At 40.5% G+C, this 21,155-nt stretch overlaps 2 protein-coding genes across 2 annotated transcripts; both read right to left on the bottom strand.

Moving 5' to 3' along the window:
* Positions 1-13,613: 13,613 nt before the first annotated feature.
* Positions 13,614-14,153, bottom strand: LOC141630116 (uncharacterized). Its single transcript, XM_074442990.1, has one exon. It carries the CDS (start codon positions 14,151-14,153, stop codon positions 13,614-13,616), a length of 540 nt encoding a protein of 179 aa, XP_074299091.1.
* Positions 14,154-14,514: 361 nt separating this feature from the next.
* LOC141630115 (uncharacterized) lies at positions 14,515-15,897 on the bottom strand. The gene is made up of 2 exons (XM_074442989.1): positions 15,157-15,897; positions 14,515-15,042 (listed from the first exon to the last, which is right to left on the bottom strand). The coding sequence occupies exons 1-2, from the start codon at positions 15,895-15,897 to the stop codon at positions 14,515-14,517; spliced, it is 1,269 nt and encodes a 422-aa protein (XP_074299090.1).
* Positions 15,898-21,155: the final 5,258 nt, after the last annotated feature.

The raw sequence follows: 21,155 nt of genomic DNA, 5'->3' as shown, positions 1-21,155 counted from the left end.
TGACATACCAATATTGGTGTGATAGTCATTGTTGTAAGAAAACTCTATCAAGTCCAACCTCTCGCTCCCGCCTACCACCAAAATCCATCACACAAGCTCGCAACATTTCCTCAAGAGTCTTGATTGTTCTCTCGACTGCCCATCTCTGTCGCAGGGATGAAATGTCAGTACTCATCTTCAAAGTTGTTCCCAACGATTCCTGCAACTCTTTCCAAAACCTCGATATAAACCTCGCATCTCTGTCAGACACTATGTCCTTAGGGACTCTATGTAACTTAAGCACGTTCTTTCGATAGGCCATAGCTAATTGTGCCTTAGTCCATGTATCTTTCATTGGAACAAAGTGAGTGACTTGGTCGACGATCCACTATTACCCAAATCATGTTGTTACCTTGTGGACTCTTAGGCAAACCCACAATGAAATCCATGGAAATGGATTCCCACTTCCACTCAGGCACCTCTAAAGACTGAATCTTACCTTGTGGTTGTCTCTGTTCCCCTTTAACTCTCTCGGCATGTCAAACAACGGGACACAAACTCACTGTCTCTCTTTCATCCTGTGCCACCAAAACGTTTTCTTCAAATCCTTGTATAGCTTGTCTCCACCTGGATGAACCGAATATGGTGTGCAATGCGCCTCTGTCATGATCGTCTTTTTCAACTCCTCATCATTAGGAACACACCACCTACCATCAAACCTCAAACTACCATCTCGTATGAATAGAAAAGCGGGACACCTTGTCCCTTTCTCTACTCCAACTCTCCACTCCACTATCTTAGGATCCAAAGCCTGCTTATCCCGAATATCATCATAAAACTCCGGATGTCTTTGTCATATCACCCATGGCATCTCCTTTCTGCATCATATGTATCCCAAAGCTCGCTACCTCATCCCTCGGCCTCATCAAAGATAGAGTCAGACACAAGGAATGTACACTCTTCCTACTTAAAGCATCAGCAACAACATTGGCCTTCCCTTCATGGTAGATGATTTCCATGTCGTAGTCGCCAATCAACTCCATCCACCTCCTCTGTCTCATGTTCAACTCCTTCTGCGTGAAGATGTACTTAAGACTCTTGTGATCAGAAAATACCTTAAAGATTGCTCCATAAAGGTAATGTCTCCAAATCTTGAGAGCAAACACCACTGCACCCAACTCCAGATCATGAGTAGGGTAATTCTCCTCATAAGGCTTCAACTCGCCGGAAGCATAGGCAATCACTTTACCATTCTGCATTAACACACATCCTAGCCCATTCTTCGAGGCATCTGTATAAACCTCAAAATTCTCGCTCCCTTCAGGCAATGCTAGGACAGGAGTTGTGGTCAAACGCTCCTTTAATGTCTGGAACGCCGTCTCACAACTCTCATCCCAACGAAACCCGTTCTCTTTCCTCATCAACGCTGTCATCGGTCTAGCTATCTTGGAGAAATCTTTCACGAACCGTCTGTAGTATCCAGCTAAACCCAAGAAACTCCTAACCTCAAAGAACATTCTTTGGTGCTTCCCACTTTGTCACGCCTTAATCTTCGCGGTCAACAGCTACCCCATCTTTAGAGATCACATGCCCCGGAAAAGCAACTTTCTCTAACCAGAACTCACACTTGGACAGCTTAGCATACAACTCATGATCCCTCAAAGTCTGCAACACGATTCTCAAATGCTCCTCGTGCTCCTCCTTAGTCTTAGAGTAGACTAAGATATCATCGATAAACACCACTACAAACTGGTCCAAGAACTGCCTGAAGATTCTATTCATCAAATCCATAAACACCGCCGGCGCATTAGACAACCCAAACGGCATCACCACATACTCATAATGGCCATACCTCGACGTGAAAGTCGTCTTTGGTATGTCCACCTCTCTAATCTTCACTTGATGGTACCCCGACCTCAAATCAATCTTAGAAAAGACCGTTGCACCACTCAACTGATCAAACAAGTCATCTATCCTTGGCAAAGGATACTTGTTCTTTATCGTCACACGGTTCGGCTCCCCTCGTAATCTATGCATAACCTCAAACTCCCATCTTTCTTCTTCACGAAAAGAACTGGTGCTCCCCACGGCGATACACTTGGTCCGATGTATCCCTTCTCTATCGATCATCCAACGCTTTCTAAGCTCCTCCATCTCCTTAGGACCCATACGGTACGGTGCCTTAGAGATCGGCCCCGTCCCTGGCTTCAACTCGACGGTGAAATCTATCTCCCTCTTCGGTGGCAACCCCTTTAATCTCCTCTGAAAAACATCTGCAAACTCTCCCACCACCGGTATCTCATCAATCGTCGGAATCTCTATCCGGTCATCTCTCACATGGCACAGATCAAAGGACATCCTTCCTCGGATAAGACTTCAAGGTAATAATGAATCAACTTAACTTTGGGTTTGACTAGAAACCCACGATAAGACACACTAACACCCTTTGGACCTCTTAAGGACACTTTCTTTTGATGACAATCTATCTTAGCTTTATACTTTCCTAACCAATCCATCCCAACTATCATCTCAAAACCGTTAAGAGGAAACTCTAGCAAGTCTACAGGGAAATCAACTTGCCCAACTATCAAAGATACATCTCTAAACAATCTCCCACACGATACGACTCACCCGAAGGTATGAAAACTTGCTCACTAATAGATTCATATACTCTCAAACCCAACTGTTTAACATGACTCGAAGACACAAACGACCGAGAAGCCCCGAATCGAACAAAACAAAGGTAGGAATACCATTAACAAGGAATGTACCGGGTGATAACGTGCGCATCTTCCTCACCGCCTTCTTCTCCATCATGAATAACTTGCCACTGGTCTTCCATCCGCCTCCCCAAGATCTTGGCTGATGCGGTCGGCTTAGCACCCGACCCTTGATTGTTGTTGTTGTTCGTCGGTGTTTTCTCGATAAGAATTACCGCTTGTTGCGGTTGCCTCCACTCTGGTAACTCGACTTCCCGGTTTGGCCATGATCCACCGGTCTGTTGCTCGCGAAGCTCATGCGAGTCTCGAAAGGATCCCGGTGCACTCGTGCACTCATGTCTCTTGTGGCCTACACCACCAAAACCATAGCAGTCACTCCCCAACTATTACTCACACTTCCACGGCCACGCCCAAAGGAAGCCCCAAGACTAAACCCGGACCCGAAGAAAATCCTTTAGATCGATTGTGGTTGCCTTTCTTGTGATTTGATTGGCCACCACCCTCGCTCTCGGACTTCCTCTTCTCACCACTTGACCTCTCCTGAGCCATCTCCACCAATCTCTCCGCTCTCCCAGCCCTCTCTCATAAGCTTCCTTAACATCGCAAGGATCCCCACGGGTAACTTATCCATAATCTTGGTGGTCAGCCCCCTCTCAAACCTCAATCCCAAATTCTCCTCACTCAAACCCATGTCCTCAAAGATACCTAGACTTCTCATTGAACAGCTGTAGTATTCAGCCACGACATCTCAAAGAGTCATCTTAAAACCATCAAACTCTTCTCTCAACTTACTCCTCACATGTTCCTAAGACAAACTCCTTCCTCACAAAATTTACGAAACTCCTCCCAAGGTATAGCAGGTAAGCCTTGGTTGGTATATATTTTCTTAGCACTCACCTTCACCGAATCCCACCACTTGCCTCGATGCCTTCCTCGGATAGAACGCACTGTTCCACTCTCATCTCATCCGGACAATGAACCAAGTCTAAGATGTTCTCCATCTCTCTCGGCCAACTATCAAGCGATTAGGTTCCCCAACTCCTTGTACTCTTTCGGGTTAAACCTCGCAATATAGAGGCTGATTTTAGAATGATCAACCTCCTTCTCCTTAGTCTTATCCTTGTCCTCATTCACTCTCTTCGTGGTCTCGGAAGAGCATCCTGGTGCTCTAACATCTTAACGATGTCATCCACGGTCATAAGCTCGGCTCTCGCATACAAAGCGTTTCTCTTGGGCGGCATCTTGAAGCTATATAAGAAAGGGTAAACATAAACACACGTACTAAACCTCAAAACACGAAAACACGCTGCCCATAACCCACTCGATCGAGTTCCCAAACACACTCGATCGAGTAACGGGATACTCGATCGAGTGCCCCACGTACTCGATCGAGTACCCAAACTCTAGAACCCAAACAGACCTTCTGATCTCTTACCTACTCGATCGAGTATCTAGGCTACTCGATCGAGTGACCCCCTACTCGATCGAGTACCCCTAGTTACTCGATCGAGTGCCCCAAAACTCGATTCAGGACTCAAAATCGCCAAAACCCACCCGATCGAGTCAGTCTCACTCGATCGAGTAACACTAATTCATAGAAGCTACCCGCATGTTACGTCATATGCTAACATGCTAAACTTTATAAACCACATTATATCATAATAAGCATACTACGCATCTTTTCTACTATCTACGAAACCATTTCATCATGTTATTAAATGCCACATTGTAAATCATCCAACATGTTATCATCTCATCAACAAGTTTCCTCATATCACCATTTTCTTTCACATGCTCAACTTTCTACTTTAACATCCAACAATTAACACATTCCATCACATTCGTAAACAAGTTAACCAAACACACATACGACTCGACAAACATTTCCCCCATGTGACCGGTTCAAAGTTGTAGGGCGACCCCTGCGACTTTAGGACGTCTCCCAAGTCTTTGCACTAGCTCCTACAACTTTTACCCCGGGTTCATTTTAATTGACTCCCTATGTTCATTAAGTTCATTGGTTACAGGTTTCAGGATCGTCTCTCTGATACCATTTGTAACACCTCCATACTCCAAGTGCCTTACCAGGACCACTCAGGTATGAAGACATTACCATCTCGGTTACCCGAGGCAATGATAATCAAACAACAATAAAGAAACAATGTTTATTATAAATATTTAGTGAATAAATACAATCCTCAAACCAAACCAAAAGCACGATACATTATTTCAAACTGACTGTCTGAACCTCCGGAATTGCTAAGAATGCGATTAGGAAGATGAACTTGTTGCTTTCTCTCTTAAACAGGGTTTTAGGTTTTGTAAAAGTGATTTAAAACAATGACGACGATACTTAAATACCTTAATCGCATAATTAACAAAACCCGAGAAAACTCCCCAGAAATGGACACTCGATCGAGTACCCAAGGTACTCGATCGAGTACCCCCTTACTCGATCGAGTACCCCAGCTACTCGATCGAGTACCCAACAGGTCAGAAACTATTCTATTTCGCAACTTACCCTTACTCGATAGAGTAAGGCCTACTCGATAGAGTACCCCAAGACTTATAAATACGGAGTATTACATTCCTCGTGTTGTAACAGTCAGGATGAGAGGAGGTTGTGGGCTTGATGGCGAGGGGTTAGGGTGAGGCTGTGGTGGTGTGTGGCGTGGTGTAGAAATGGGCAGAGGCAGGCGATGGGTAGCAGGGCGGGTACGATGAGGGGAGTGCAGGACAGTGGTGAGAGTGCCACGAGAAAGTGTGGAGGAAGGCTGGCTAGTGGTGGAAACAGGCGACCTATGGGAAGGGTCTGCTCGCGGCGTTGGGTTCACCTGGGAGGACTCCAAATGATGACGGAGGTAAGGCGAGAAGCCATCATCAAGGAAATTATAGGAGAAGGATACTGGTGAGTTGATTTTTGCAAATGGAAATTGAGATTCATCAAAAATCACATGGCGCGAGATAATAGTTTTACCACTAGACAAATCAAAACATTTGTAGCCTCGATGGTGTTGCGGGTATCCGAGAAAAACACAAGGGGTAGAACGAGGTTGTAGTTTGGTTATCGATGGGGAAGGAAAAAGGGGATAACATAAACAACCAAAAACCCGAAGATGTGTGTATAACGGATCCCGACGATAAAGAATTTGTGTGGGTGATTTGTTGGAAAGTAGCTTGCTCAGTAGTATATTTAGAAGATAAGTGGCCATTTGAAGGGCATGGTGCCAAAATGATGGTGGAACGTAGGCGTGGTGAAGAAGATTCCGAATGATGTTATTTATGGTGCGTATTTTCCTTTCGGCCTTACCATTTTGAGAGAAAGTGTGGGGACAAGAGAAACAAAAACGCATTCCATTTTGCTGACAAAAATTAGTAAAATGAGCATTATCGTATTCACGACCATTGTCACATTGAAAATATTTAATATCACGCTCAAAATGTGTTTTTATGAATTTACCAAAAGCAGAAAAAATATTGTAGACTTGAGATTTTTTTCCGATTCGAAAAGTCCATAAAAAATTAGTGAAATCGTCAAGAAAAGGATGTAATACTTGTGGCCTGCACTACTTAAAACAGGAGAGGTCCATAAATCACTATGGATAATATCGAAAGGAAATAGCGTTTTGGTACTAGAAGCAACAAATGGCAACTTAATATGTTTTCCAAAAATACAAGACCGACACTTAGAAGAACAATTATTTTGGGTGCCAGAAATGAAATTGTTATTTCTAAGACAAGCTAGGATAGGAGCTCCCGGGTGACCCAAACCACTATGCCACAAATCAGGGGCAAGAGCAGAGAAAGCCGCTGGTGATACATAGGTTGGAGAGGCGGGTGCAAGAGGATAAAGGTCGCATGTACTATTCCATCTCAGAATTGGTATCCCCGTCTGTAATTCCTTCACAGAAAAACCGAAAGGATCAAACTCAACAGAAACATTATTATCAATTGTGAAACGTCAAACGGAAACAAGGTTTTTAATAAGTTTAGGAGCATGTAAAACGTTTTGCAATTTTAGTGGTGGATTAGGCTTGGGTAAAGTAGTATGTCCATAACCTTAAATCGGAATTCCTTGACCACTACCAACGATAATATTTCGGTTCGTGCTCATATTAAAATAAGACGAGAGATTACCTTGGGACTGAGTCATATGAGATGTAGCGCCGGTGTCCATGTACCAGTTGGGATCAGGAGGAGTTAAACCCAGCGTATGCATCGCGGCTTCAATATCAGTGCGAGCATAATTGTATGTAGGAGGAGCGGAAGCGACGTGAGCTTGAGCCGTTGGTGGTTTACCCAGAATGATAGGACCACGATTGAGAGTAGGTCGTGTCCAAGAAGAGGTAGGATACGGGCATGGTGGAGTGCCCCACGCACCCCAAGGGAACCACGGTGGACAGAGTCCCCACGGCTGACCAGTAGGTTGAGAAGAGGGCGTACCAGCGGTGGTCTGAACAGTAGCCTGAGCAGGGGTAGGCGAGGATGAGTCTACTGAACCACTATTATTACCCTTACCACACTTTCGGTAGTTCTTTCCCTTCACATTATTACGGGTATTACCCCGTTTGGACCCACGATTGTTACCAGTAGTACTATCGAGTTTGGGTTCAGAAGTGTGATGGGAAGAGTAAAGGGCTGTACCACCACCAGTAGCCTGGGTAGCAGCATTAGTTTGCTTGGACTTGCGAGTTTCTTCCAAGACAAGGCGAGATCGGGCTTCATAAAACGTCGGCAGTGGAGTGCTTTGTTGTAGGAACGTAGCGACGTTATCATAGCTTTCATTTAGTCCCGCGATCAATTGAAGCACAAGCCTTTGATTTGAGACCGGTGCACCAACGTTCGCGAGTTGATCAGAAAGCTTCTTTAGCTCTTGACAATAGGCAGTGATGAAGTTGAAATCATCAAGAGCAACAGAAGTGAATTGATTCTCGAGATAGACGGCGTGGGTATTTTTATTGTCTTGGAAAATGGCTTCCAAGCTATCCCAAGCGTCTTTTGCTGACTGCTTCGGAGCCAGGATAGTGTGGATGAGATCCACAGATATCGTGCTAAAAATCCACTGTTTTACCAGGGCATCTAGGCGCGGCCAGAGAGCAGCGTCAGCAGCAGCCGTGGAGGAACATTCGGCTGAAGTTAGGTGGTCGTGCGCCAGGTATGCGCGGGAGTGGTTCTCAAAGAGGGCAACCCATGTGGCGTATTCGCCATTCTCCATTTCCAACGTGATTGGGATGAGATTTTTCACATTGGTAATGCTCAAAGCAGGGTGGAATTGGGCCATTTTTAGAGGAAAAGAAAAAAGATGAGGTAGCAGAGAGGAAATTGGGATGAATTTTGAGAAGCACGATGTTAACCTGATACCATGTAAGTAATTGGTTTGCTTGCCTTCTCATTAATTATCAACGTGATATATATACAAGAGGTGATTAACTAAACTCCTAGATTCTAGTTTGACTCCTTATACAAAGCTTGAGACTAGGAAATACATTGCCTATATACTACAAACAAGGAGGCAGGTACAACAATATAGTTAGCAAAATATCCTATGAAAAAGATTACGGATAATGTAACTATTAGATATTAATATCTACAATTATATCTCAACAACTCTATATTTATTTATTTATCAAAACAAAACAATTTTTTATCAAAACAAAACAAATTTTATCTTACAAATTTTATCTTATTGAGATGATAGAGTCCAAAAAGAATTTGGAGACTGAATGGAAATTGCACCAGAAGATTAGTTTGAGACGATGTTTATTGGTATCCTAATGCTACACTAAATTGCCAACTCTCTCTATCCTTACTACTATATAATAACATGGTTCATATAATTATTGTCATCATAAAACCTCTGTTTCCTTTTTTTGTTTATTTATGCTTTGAATTCGTTTTTATTTATTATGCAATTTATTTCTTTTCAATTAATTTTATTTATGATAATTTATATAATGGTGGTTAGTTAAAATGATTTTAATAATGAATTTTTTTTGTTATGTTGACAGGATGAAGATGTTCAGAACTATGAATTGCAAACGTGGAACGTTCCCCTCATCATTGCCCAATTAATCTCAGTGATCCCATCTTCTAGCTAAAGGTTTGATATTTTTCAAAGCTATTCCCTTTCCTTCATTTTTGTGATGAATTTATACTTTTATGATAATTCAAGTTCATTACTTTGTTGGGTTGTTTAATTTACGCATAAAGTTTCGATTCTTCTGTTATTTGTTACTCAAAGTCAACTTTATTGGGTTGTTTGATCGATTTGTGTGCGAAAGTTTCAATCTTTTGTGTTTTCATGTGCAGATTGAATTATGAGTTTCGGGGATTGTTGCATGGCATGCACTCCTGAAAGCTTAAGAACATAACATACTACTCCGTATCATGGCTATATATTTCTCTCTAAGAATCTGGCAGGATTATATGGGTCGTTTTAGCTTCATCGTCATTCATAATTAATTTACGTTCTACAGCAAGACAATAAAAAACACAAATAAATAATGAAACAAAACTAAATTTCGATGCACGGGTGGAACTTATTTCATATTAAAATCAAACCTATCTCCGTATAATCATAATACTCCCCTAATTACTTACGGTGGCTAAAATGAGTGGAGGAATACATTAATCCCAAGGACCCGGGTGGACCTTTGATTAAACCTATCTGTCATGTCCGGTGGAGGAATATGACTTTGGTTTTCTCTGCTTTTTTTAATTATAACTTTCAATCTGAAAGTTATTTGTTCTCCGTAGAGTGTCTTCTATGGGTGGAAAACCTTTCAAAGAGAAGATTAACAGTTACGTACATCGCATTCGTCGCATTGTTAACAAATCCCAAGGCTAGGAGTGTTGGATTGTCGCGTAAGACAATAAGGTGTTTTGACTTTAGTATCACATAACCTGCATAGTTAAAAGCTATATATGTGACAGTATAGAACTTCATCGCGAAACACCCTCAAAGTGATGACAGATTATACAAAGATTGACTAAATAAATTATAAATAAAGGTTTTTCTTTCTCTATAATTGTTGTTTGATACACAATTATGTACCGGTAGTTTTAGGAAAAAGGAAAGAGAAATTAAAATTAATAATAATAGGGTTAGGATATGTCGTATAAATAATTTTAAATAATTAAGAGTATTGGATATGTAAACATGTTATCGTCTTGTGAAACAATTTTACTTTTTTACATAATTTTTGAGTCATTTTAAATTCTCCAACTTTTATGAATTACATAGAAAATATTTTTTTAAAAAAAAAAATTTAACGATAATGGACTAAAATTGATTTTCTATTATCAAAATTGCATTAAAGATTGCATTGTTTTAAAACTTGTATCATATGTTTTTACGTGAAATATGAGCCTATGAGCTTAATTAGTTAATTAACATCCAACAGAATCTCTATGGACTGAGTCCGTCATACGCAAGTAACACAACTATACAAACAAGGCCTATATTTATTGGAATCAGATAGACACATATTTGGTTCCAATAGATAAAGACAAATATGATACGTATATACAAATATTACACGAAGAATAAGATTATATGCTTGCTAGGATCTCTCAAATTTAAATGTATTTAGGTTGAAACTTGGTATTAAGAAACTCAGTAACACTAAAACTCATCAAAATAATTGAAAAATAAGAAGAAAAAAATGCCATAGAATAATACTCCCTTAATTTTTTTATTCTCTTATTTTTTATATTTTAAGACGATTTCCCATCTTTTAATTCATTAATCAACTTCACTATTTTATTTGGATGAATTTGTCTCATCTTCCTAATCTATTAGGGAGTATAAAAGATCAAGTTTTCAATTGGTAAATCTCCAATGTAATATTAAACTTAATTGGACTCATGGATCATTGTACTGTAATCATTGTATGTTTATATATGTACAAACTCTTCCTTAGTTCCTCCTACAAAGATAATAATCTATGGATTTATTTCGCTAGGCATCTATCACATATTCACATGCTCTAATAATTCATCCACCCTATAACTATAAGAATATTAAATATTATGAAAATGACATTAACCCTACACAAATTAGTCGAATCACGCTAAAAGACGATTTACCGATTAAAAAGTAAATCATCCACTTAACTTACATGAAGTATATGGTGTTTGAAATTCAAATTTATCATAACAATTCACTATGCTTATACCCACAAGTTATAATATGGTCTCATAAAAATTGGTACCTATTAAAAATGTCACAAATACCATTAAAAAAGGGAAAGTGTGACTTTAACTTTTTAAAAACACTTAAATAGAATTAAATTTTTCTATTTTTATTTTAAAACTGATATTTTACCATAAACAATTCAAAGAATAATATCTTTGATCTCTTAACATAGGAAATTCAAAAGATAAGAATTTAATTAGAAAACAATATTTATAATAACTTTTCAAATAAGTACATAAATACGGAGTAACAATTCATATCATTTGTTAAATATATTTTCAAATAATTCCACCAAATAGGAGGTAACCCCTAACAAGTAAGAACATACATTTTTATAACCTCACGTAAAGCAAAACAATAAGTAATTTCCGTGCAACGCACGGGCATGAAATCTAGTACATTTAATATATCAAGGGTAAGTCTTCTGAAAGACGGAACACTTCGAAATAAAAAAATTGGTACGCTAAACTTTGAGTTAGTATCAACAATAAATAAAGGGATAACGAAAAACGTATAAAATGGTTCGGAAGAGCGATCTCTCAATAACTTGGTAAGACACCGTCTCTACCAAGTTTAATATCAAAATAAATTGCTTAGTATCCTAAAACAGTGTATACCTTTTCTATTTATATGTTACTCTATCCATCACCCACTGCATTCGGTATAGCAATCTGTTCACAATAAGGAAAAATTAATTAGTATGATAGACATACCCAAATGCACAATAAAGAGACATATAGACGCCTAATATGATCATATAGCTGAGAAAATTTACATACATACAGAACAATATAGTTAAATTAATAGTATAAACAACTATAATACAAAAAAAAAAAACAAACTAATCTAGCTAAAAGATCAAAACAAAAAAGTGAATTCAATAGTTATGGCGTGAAGGAGGAAGGAGTCTAAAAGGATTTAAAGGACTATATTTTTTTTTTTTTTGAGGAAAACCCACAAGGGCCTAATTCATATTATCACGATCGTACGCAGCCAACAAAACAATGTTCTGAGGTAAATCCTCGACCCAATCACGCGTACCAACAAACCACGCCACCACATGAGCAAAAGTGTGTGCCACCTTATTACAATTACGCTTAACAAAGGAAAACTCTACTAGCTGAAAAGAAGAACATAAAGTAAAAATGTCATCGTAAATAAGAAATAAGTCACTTCGACCCCGAGCTCGATTCTTCAAATCTTGGACGACCCCGAGACAATCGCTTTCCACCTCCACCCTCGTCAAACCCCTCCGTCTAGCCTCACTCAAACCCATCAAAATAGCTTCTGCCTCGGACAATTGCGGTCCTCGATCAACCAGCTCTTTCCTCGTAGCAGCCCACATAACACCCCCCTCCTCGTCCTGCACACCACTCCTAACCCCATCCCCAGCCCTTCCATTCGTCCCGTATCAACATTCACTTTGCTCCACCCTTGCCTAGGCTTCCTCCATCCTCCTCCTGTCACCACCTCCTCATCAACCTCCCTTCGACCAGTCCCTTCCTCCCTCATCTCTGCCACCAACTCACGCACCCGTCTTAGAACCGCATCCACGCTCCACTGCTTCCCCCTCAAACACCACCTACCTCCCAAATAGCCCATAGACCGGTTATGAATGTCACACTCTCACTAACACCCAGCTCCCTCACACTCTCAAATCCGACTTCCTTCAACACCTCAATCCCCAGCCCGTCCCAAATCCCCCCAACCCAGTTACAACCCCACACAACATGAAGGCTAGTCTCCTTGTTACACAAGCAAATCGGACATCCATCATCGAATTCACGTATCCGTTTAGCAATGTTACCTTTTGTAGCGATAGCGTCATTACAAAGTTGCCACACACAGACCTTTATGCGAGGTAGCACCGGTGCTTTCCAAATCTTGCCCCATAACCACTTCTCACGAAAATAGTCGGACTGCTCCACCATCTCACTTCCATCATCCACAAGAGCCCAATAAGCCGTTCTCACCGAGTACTCCCCATTCTTCGTCAAGTTCCAGCACCATTCGTCTTGTCCACCTGCATTACTTAAGCGGATATTCAAAATGCGCTCGGCCTCGAAAGAAAGAAACAGCTCCTCGACCAACCCATTATTTCATCTCCCCTCCCCCTCCACCATCAGCTCTTTCACCCTCATATCCACACTACAATTCTCTCTCGGAGAAAGGGCCCTCCTGTTCTTCGTGTTTGATATCCACGGGTCTCCCAATACTCGTGTATCTTTGCCATCACCAATTCTTTTTCGAGCTCCCAACTTCAACACGTCGCGTGCCTCCCAAATGCTTCTCCATGTATAACTCGGGTTTGTGCCAAGAGCTGACTCCATATAAGTGGTATCTGGGAAATATTTCGCCTTTAAAACTCGCACCATCAATGACTCCCTCTCCGTCATGAGCCTCCATGCTTGCTTGCCCAATAATGCCATATTGAACTTTTTAAAATCCCGAAATCCTAATCCCCCTCTTGACTTCGGCAGACATTGTTTGTGCCAAGCCATCCACGCCATTTTCCTTTTCCCTCCCTCGGTTCCCCACCAAAAACTCGAAACAAGCGATCGTAATTCATCACAAAAATTAGCCGGTAATTTAAAAACACTCATTGCGTATGTCGAGATTGATTGGGCAACAGCCATTATCAATATTTCCCGTCCCGCCATGATGAGTAACATTCCCCGCCATCCTTGTAGTTTCTTACTGATCTTGTCCCGTATTTTTTACACGACCTGCCTGGAGTGCCCCACTACAGTCGGGAGTCCCAAATACTTCTCCTGTACTCCCACCGCCCGTACTCCAAGAACTTCAGCCACCCGGTTTCTTCTCACTTCTCTTGTTCCCTTGCTAAAAGATACAATGGTCTTATCATAGTTAACAACCTGACCCGACGCCTTCTCATATGCATATAGTAGAGCTTTCACCCTACCTGCCTCCATTTCATTAGCCTTGACAAAGAAAATTCTATCGTCTGCAAAGAGCAAGTGAAATATCACAGGAGCGGTTGGGGCAATTCGAATACCGTGAATAGTATTATTTTCCACTTCTCGACGTAAAAGACTCGACAGCACCTCCGCACATAGGATAAAAAGATATGGTGAAATCGAGTCCTCTTGTCGAAGCCCCCTTTCCGGAGTAAATGTAGTAGAGACCGTGCCATTCACCAACACCTCATAATTGACCGTCGTCACACATTCCATTACCCTCTCAACCCACGACCCGTCGAAGCCCATCTTCATCAAAACAGCTTCCAAAATTTCCATTCTACCCGGTTATAAGCCTTCGATATATCAAGCTTAAGCGCCATGTGTCCTCCACCTCCCCTCGAATTTTTCATATAATGAAACAATTCAAAAGCCAATAATATATTATCGGTGATAAGACGGCCGGGGGTAAAGGCACTTTGATTTTCCGACACTATATCACCTAGGAACTGCTTCAGCCTATTCGCCAACACTTTTGAAACAATTTTATAGACCACCTTACACAAGCTTATGGGTCGAAAATCCACCATTTTGTTCGGCGCCTTCTTCTTCGGGATCAAAACAATTTGGGCTTTATTCAATTCAGCTGGGAGACGTGCGCCATTGGGGATATTCAAGACCTGTCTAGTAACGGAAGGTCCTACGATATGCCAGTTTGAAAAAATAGTCCATCGTCTGGTCCAGGCGCCTTGAGCGGGTTCATTTGATTCAATGCCATAATAACCTCCTTTCCTGTATATACGGCCCTCAGAATTTCGTTCATCTGACCTGTGACGCTACCTTCTACGCCCTGCAAGACATCATCAAATCCAATAGGGGATGTAGACGAGAACAACCCTTGAAAGTATCTAGTAGCAGCTTCCGCAATGTCACTCGTTTTCTCATAAACATGACCATCCTCTTCAACCAGCCTTTGAATTCGGTTCTTCTCCTTTCGCTGACTAGCTGTGCGGCGGAAAAATTTCGTTTTACAGTCTCCGTCTTTAAACCAAATTGCCCTAGAACGTTGACGCCAGAATTGCTCTTCTTGTCTCAACAATTTATTTATATCAGACACCAATTTCCTCCTCTCCTCTACTGCTCGTTTCGAACATTGCCCCTCATTCAAAATTTTAAGACGCCTCCTTTTTTTCGCCAGGTCCCTTGTTATCCCTCCAATATTAATTCCCTTCCATTTCAGCAGGTCTCTTGCACACCCAGAAATAGTCTCAATAATGTCCCCATCATCTCACTCCCAAGCCCTTCGAATAATATCTTCGCATCCTTCCTCCCCCACCCATACATGCTCAAATCTAAACTTTCTATTCGCTCCCATCCCCTCTCGTACACGTTTATCAATCACTACCCTCAACGGGGAATGGTCTGACCATTCTCTGTCAAGGTGAAGAAGCTTAGCATATGGAAAAAGATCAAACCAGTCCGTCGTACCCATTGCTCTATCAAGGCGGCACTGTCGATTATCAATACCTGCTTGCCCATTATCAAAAGTAAACTCATACCCTTCAAACGGAATATCTCGTAACCCACAATCGTCCACAACGTCCCGAAAATTATTCATCTGCCGCTGAGCACGATTTCCACCCCTCATCTCCGTAGAATACAAAATCTCATTAAAGTCCCCTACACATAGCCATGGATCATTCGACTGTGTAGCAAGTAACCGAAGTTGTTGCCAAGATAAGTGTCGGTCTTGTATAGCCGGCCAACCATAGAAACTAGTGATCCTACACTTCATCTCCCCGAACTCCACATCAAAGTCCATAACATGTACAGACGCGAGCCTCAGCTGACACCTTACTTCTTTACGCCAAAAGAACGCTAACACACCAGAACGCCCCCTACTATCTACAGCCACCCCTTCATATCCCCCTATCTTTCTAATAACAGCTTGCATATCTCTACTACACAACTTAGTTTCACAAAAAAGCACAATACTAGGATCCTCCCTCCTGAGCAAATGTTTAAGTCCGCCTACTGCATCGGGGTTGCCCAGCCCCCTGCAGTTAAGGCTCAAAAGATTCATGAGGCCCGGCGGGGTTGAGCGACCTCAACCTCCGCCTCAGGTGAACTTACACCCATGATAACAATACTTCTCCTTTTCAAAGCCACATCATCGTCTACAACTCCCTCCCGTTCTCTCTTACCCAACTGCCTCTCCTCCCCACTCCCACCTTCTCCTGTTGCACCCACCTCCCTAGCCAGCCTTTTCCACCAACTCACACTCCCATGCTTAACCCCATGCTCCAAAGACTCTCCCATTCCCTTATCGCAATCCCTCTTTCCCTCTCCAGACATCTCCCATCTCCCCTCAGTTCTAGAGATTACCCCTTCATCCACCATGTTAACCTCCTCAACTGAATGCACCTCGCTACTCCTTCTCCCTACCTCCTCCTCTCTCCTATCCCCATTGGTTTTTTCAACGACAACATCTACTTTGTGCGCCTTGTTTTTGTATGTTACTGCTATTTGTTGCAACTTTTCGATCATCTTCTCGATATCTTCCTTCTCCTTCCTCTCAACGTCCTCAAACTTATCAGCAGGAGACCTTGCTACCTTCGACTTTGACTCCACAACCGTAGTCTTGGTAACTTTCCATGGTGAAGCTCGCATCCATTCCCCAAACTTCAATTCCCCCTCATCGTATGGTCCCTCCTCGCAATCTTTCTCCCCATGCCCGAAGAGTCCACACCCGTAACAGAAATTAGGTAACCTTTCATACTTAACCGCAAACTTACTGGAATTCCCATTTGGCAACTTCACAACAACATCCTCCTTTAGGGGTTTTCTAGCATCCATTAAAACCCTAATTCTCACAGCTCTCTCCACCTCCGGATTTGGTAAATTGTCCATACATACATACGTCCCAATCTGTGACCCCAAGTAACGAAGGTTCCCTTCATTTGACCTCCCCCTTATCGGTAAATCATACACACGTATCCACATTGGAACACGAAACAGTGGCGTCTCAGAAATCTTTCCCATGTCACACGGTTCATTAAGGCACCATATATGTTGGTCGAAGTGCCACGGTTTCCCCTCTAAAACCCTACTCTTATCCTTAAAAATGGAAAAACGGAAAACAAAAATTTTCTCTTTAGGGTTTAGAACGTTACCAATTATAGTGCCCTTCGGATTCCACAGTTTCACCATCGTATCGATAGCTGCTTTTACGTTAATGGCCTTTGTAGTCCATAATTTCCCAAAAAGCATAAGATCCGACCATTGCTTCTCGTCGTCATCATCTCCAACATCCCAGACAAACTCCTCACTTCCATCATCTGACCCTCCAATCATGATCTACTTTCCAGCCCGTTGACGAACACGCTCGTCCATGTATCTCTCAGTGTAACAGTAAAATTAAGAAGAAATTAAACCCTAACAAACACCAAAGACGAAAGGAAAAGTACAGTCCAATGTCAAAGACACATGACGGAACCTTAAGCAAAAAGGATTAACAAAGACGACTCCGACGGACTCTCCGCTGGAAACCCTAGGAGCACTAATACGATGTGTTTTAAAGGACTATATTTATATATAGGAATAGTTAACAAATTGGTTTAGGATTTGTTAACAAATTGTAGTCCAACTGAAACACTTTTCGTTCAAAGACTAAAAAAATGGTACATGATCTAAACTGATTAAATAGTTTTTTGATTATTAAGTTTATGATTAATTAATGTTTAGTATTTGACAAAAGTTAGAGACTTTATAATCGCTCGAAAAAAGCTTCCTTTATTACCCTTATTAATATAGATAGATAGATATTGATTTCTCCATAGCTACTACTCGGATTTCTTCCTTAACTGAATTCCCCCACTTCACCCCTATTTCTATTTTTCTCTTCAATGAATATTCATTAGTTGTAAATCCAATTTTTGATATATATATATTACTCACATTTAATCAAAAAAAAAAGAATATTCATTAGTGGCATGATAATATTTGAATAAATAATTATCTGACACACTATTATCAATAGGAAAATTGGTTTATAAGCCAATTAAGGATTTGTAACCGAAAAATTCATGTATCCGTATTGTAGCAAGAAGAAACTAAATTTTACTACGCCGTACTCTTTCATGACTTGTGTAAGGAGATAAATGAATCCTATATTTATAGGTGCATGCCCTGAAGAAACGTGTGTTAAATAGTTAATGTATACATTGTACTTGGATTAAGTGTCTTTGACTGCTCTATATATGTTGAAAAACATGCATGGTGTTAATTTAGTTTGAATACATATATATCTAGAAAATACGGAGTATAAATTTTATGTATAGGGATGATGCATGAATGCATGATAGCTTCCATTTATAATACAGGAGTACCATGAACGGATGTACCTTCATTCATGCATATTCAATCTATTATCTTCGAAAATGGTTAAAATCACTTATTAATGTAAAATATTCTTGTAATTTTTTTTTAAATAAATAAATAAATTAAATATGACATGTCAAATCTTCAATTTCTCAATCCAACTTTATATATAGATATATGACTGTAAGAGTATTTATGTTTTGACTACTTCCTAGAACGTGACAGGAATACGCCGACCATACTCAATAACTCTTCAACGAAAGCTCGTTGATTTACATTAGTTTGTCGTCAATGCATGTTTTCATCATTCATTCACGTTGTTTTAATTAGGATAAAAAGTTGATGTTCAGTTCGTATTTTAGGTGAAACATGTTTACCATGAATAGTTAATATATTAGTTTAAGCTTGAATATCTTATGTGTGAAACTCATAATGGTTAATATATATATATAGAGGCAAGATCCGGTGAGTCTACCTATATTTTTGAGTCCCATGAGTCCACTTATGTATCACACGTTATACACAAGAATATCACGAATTGAATAAATAAGATAGAGTTGTGAAAATGTATGTCTATCGTTGTCTTATATTGTACCAGTTACGGAAACAGAGAATACAAGTCAATGACACATTTTAAGGGAATGCAAACAATTCAAATCATGTGTGGGAATGACACATTTTAAAGGAATGCAAAAAAATACGATACTGCCAATTAAGCCATTGATCGACACTGTACAATTCTGAAAGTATATTTTTGGGAAACTAAGCAGGTGAATGGATACAACGGGAAGACGAGACAATCGACAGCCTCATACAGAAATCTGAACATTGGAATCTTATTGACTGAAATGAAGGGAATATGTACCGTATGATCTTTCCAATCTGCTTTTTCCTCTTTATGTTAATGACTATGTGACTTTATTTTGATTGATGCGGTATAAACAATTTGAATTTAGGACTTGCATTTAGATTATTTGGCATATTAGTTGGTAGAAGCATATGCATTAGGATGTGTATATGTTAGTTGCATCATCGCATATATTTGCATTTAGGAAAATTTTTGTGAAACCGTCTATTTGGGAAACTTGACAAGTGTACATAGGCCCTAGTAGATGCTTTTTTTTCTTAAGACTTTGCTTGTTAGAATACTTGTAAAACACCCTAGGATGTGTCATGCTAGTATCCTTTGACCCATGGAATAAGGCCTAGTCAAGAGTACCTTGTGGTGTGATAACTCCTTGGCTACCGTTTATTCCAAGGTGACCCTTGAACCAATGCAACCATCATTCATCCATGTTCTACCATATATTTTGTCATCAAAGGGAATGGGCACAAAAATTGTTCAAATTTTAGAAATGAAATGAAAAGCCAAAAAGTTTGCAAATGCATCAAAAGAAAAGAGGAGTAAAAATAGACTCCTATGCTTCAAATATAAGGCACCCTCGTTACTAATTAGGGTAGTTTTGAAAATGTTCAAAAGAAAATGCAAAAAGTTAAAAGTTGTCAAGTATTGAAATGCCAAAAATCAAAAGAAATGGCAAAAACAAAGTGTTCTCAAATGTCAAATGCCACAAGAAATTGGAGAGAAAAACAACAACAAAAGCAAACTCCCAAATGAAACTCAATTACTATTAATCCCTTTATCCGTCATATTCATTTTTGTGCATGGTAGAGAGGGGACGACCCTTCTTCTTGTCTAGGCAAGAAGGGGAATTCCACGATCCTCCAGTGTTTCTAACACCATAGGGAGCCTATTCTTGACAAAAGCATTTAACGATTGAGGAAAACGGTACCCTAGCTTGACACAACTTGGAGGTGATTTATTGGTATCCTTCTAGGCTTAGTAGTTTGAAGAAACCATATCTATGAAGGAGTGTGTACCCTTGAATTGCTTTCCCTTTATATAATTTCCGCCGCTTAGATGAGGAAAGTGGCTATTCTTTTTGTAGATGCATACATTACTTGATTTTGTGTGCTTTAATGATTGGATGTGTCGCCATTTTGGCTAGACCCACCTTGCCTTGCAAGAAGGCATCCTACCTCATGGTTGTCTTGTTGTGAGTTGAAGGGGCGGAGTGAGACCCGCTAAATGTCTCATATCGGCTATATTAGTAGGATCGTTTAAATACGGGTCCTAATTTTGTCACCTCTTTACTCGGGACGAGCAAAGGTTCGGTTTGGGGATATTTGATGTGACCAATAATTGAGCATATTTAGTCCCCAAATTAGCCTCGTTCCTATGCTTTTTAGTGCATATTTGGGTCATTTACTATCTTTAGTCCTTTGTTTTGCATATTCTTTGAGGTTTTCTTTCCTTGGTAGGAGAGGAGTGCAAACCTTGAATTTTCATGGCAAAATAGAGCTAAATTGATCGAATCTAATGACCAAGCATCAAAGAGAAGACAAGACTAGAAGGCCTTTGCACATAATTTAGTAGATGGGCAATGATGAAGAAGATCCTTGCATCCCCGACACAATCCCGGAGGATTGTTAGAAGAAGAAAAGAAGAAAAGAAGATATGGCAAAGATCCGAGCGTCTCACCTATCGGGACGCTCGTCCAGAAGCTCCACAGGCCGCTCATCCAAGCTGCCAGGCCGCTCGTCCAGAAGCTATTCAATCCGCCCGTCCCGACCTTTTGGACGCTCGGATTGTCCTCCAGAGCAACATGTCCTCTTCCTTCTCCATTCGAGATGCGCATATTATTGAAAGACTAGCTAAAAGGAGACCCGCATCTTTTATTGAGAGGAGCGATTCCTCAAGGACTTAATCGTCATTTAATCCCTTAGTAACCCTAATTTGTGCACCTAATCCCCACTATAAATACCCCATTAGTCTAATTATATTATCATGTTCTTATTATCAATCTTTAGTGTAGTTTATATTATTCTAATCTCTCTTTAATCTTGTAATCAACTTTTAATTAAGTCTTAATACAAATCTCATTTCCTTAATTTCTCTAT

This window comes from Silene latifolia, chromosome Y (genome assembly GCF_048544455.1).
Source record: "Silene latifolia isolate original U9 population chromosome Y, ASM4854445v1, whole genome shotgun sequence".
In the NCBI taxonomy this organism is placed as follows: Eukaryota; Viridiplantae; Streptophyta; class Magnoliopsida; order Caryophyllales; family Caryophyllaceae; genus Silene; species Silene latifolia.
This window is presented reverse-complemented; position numbering and strand designations above follow the sequence as displayed.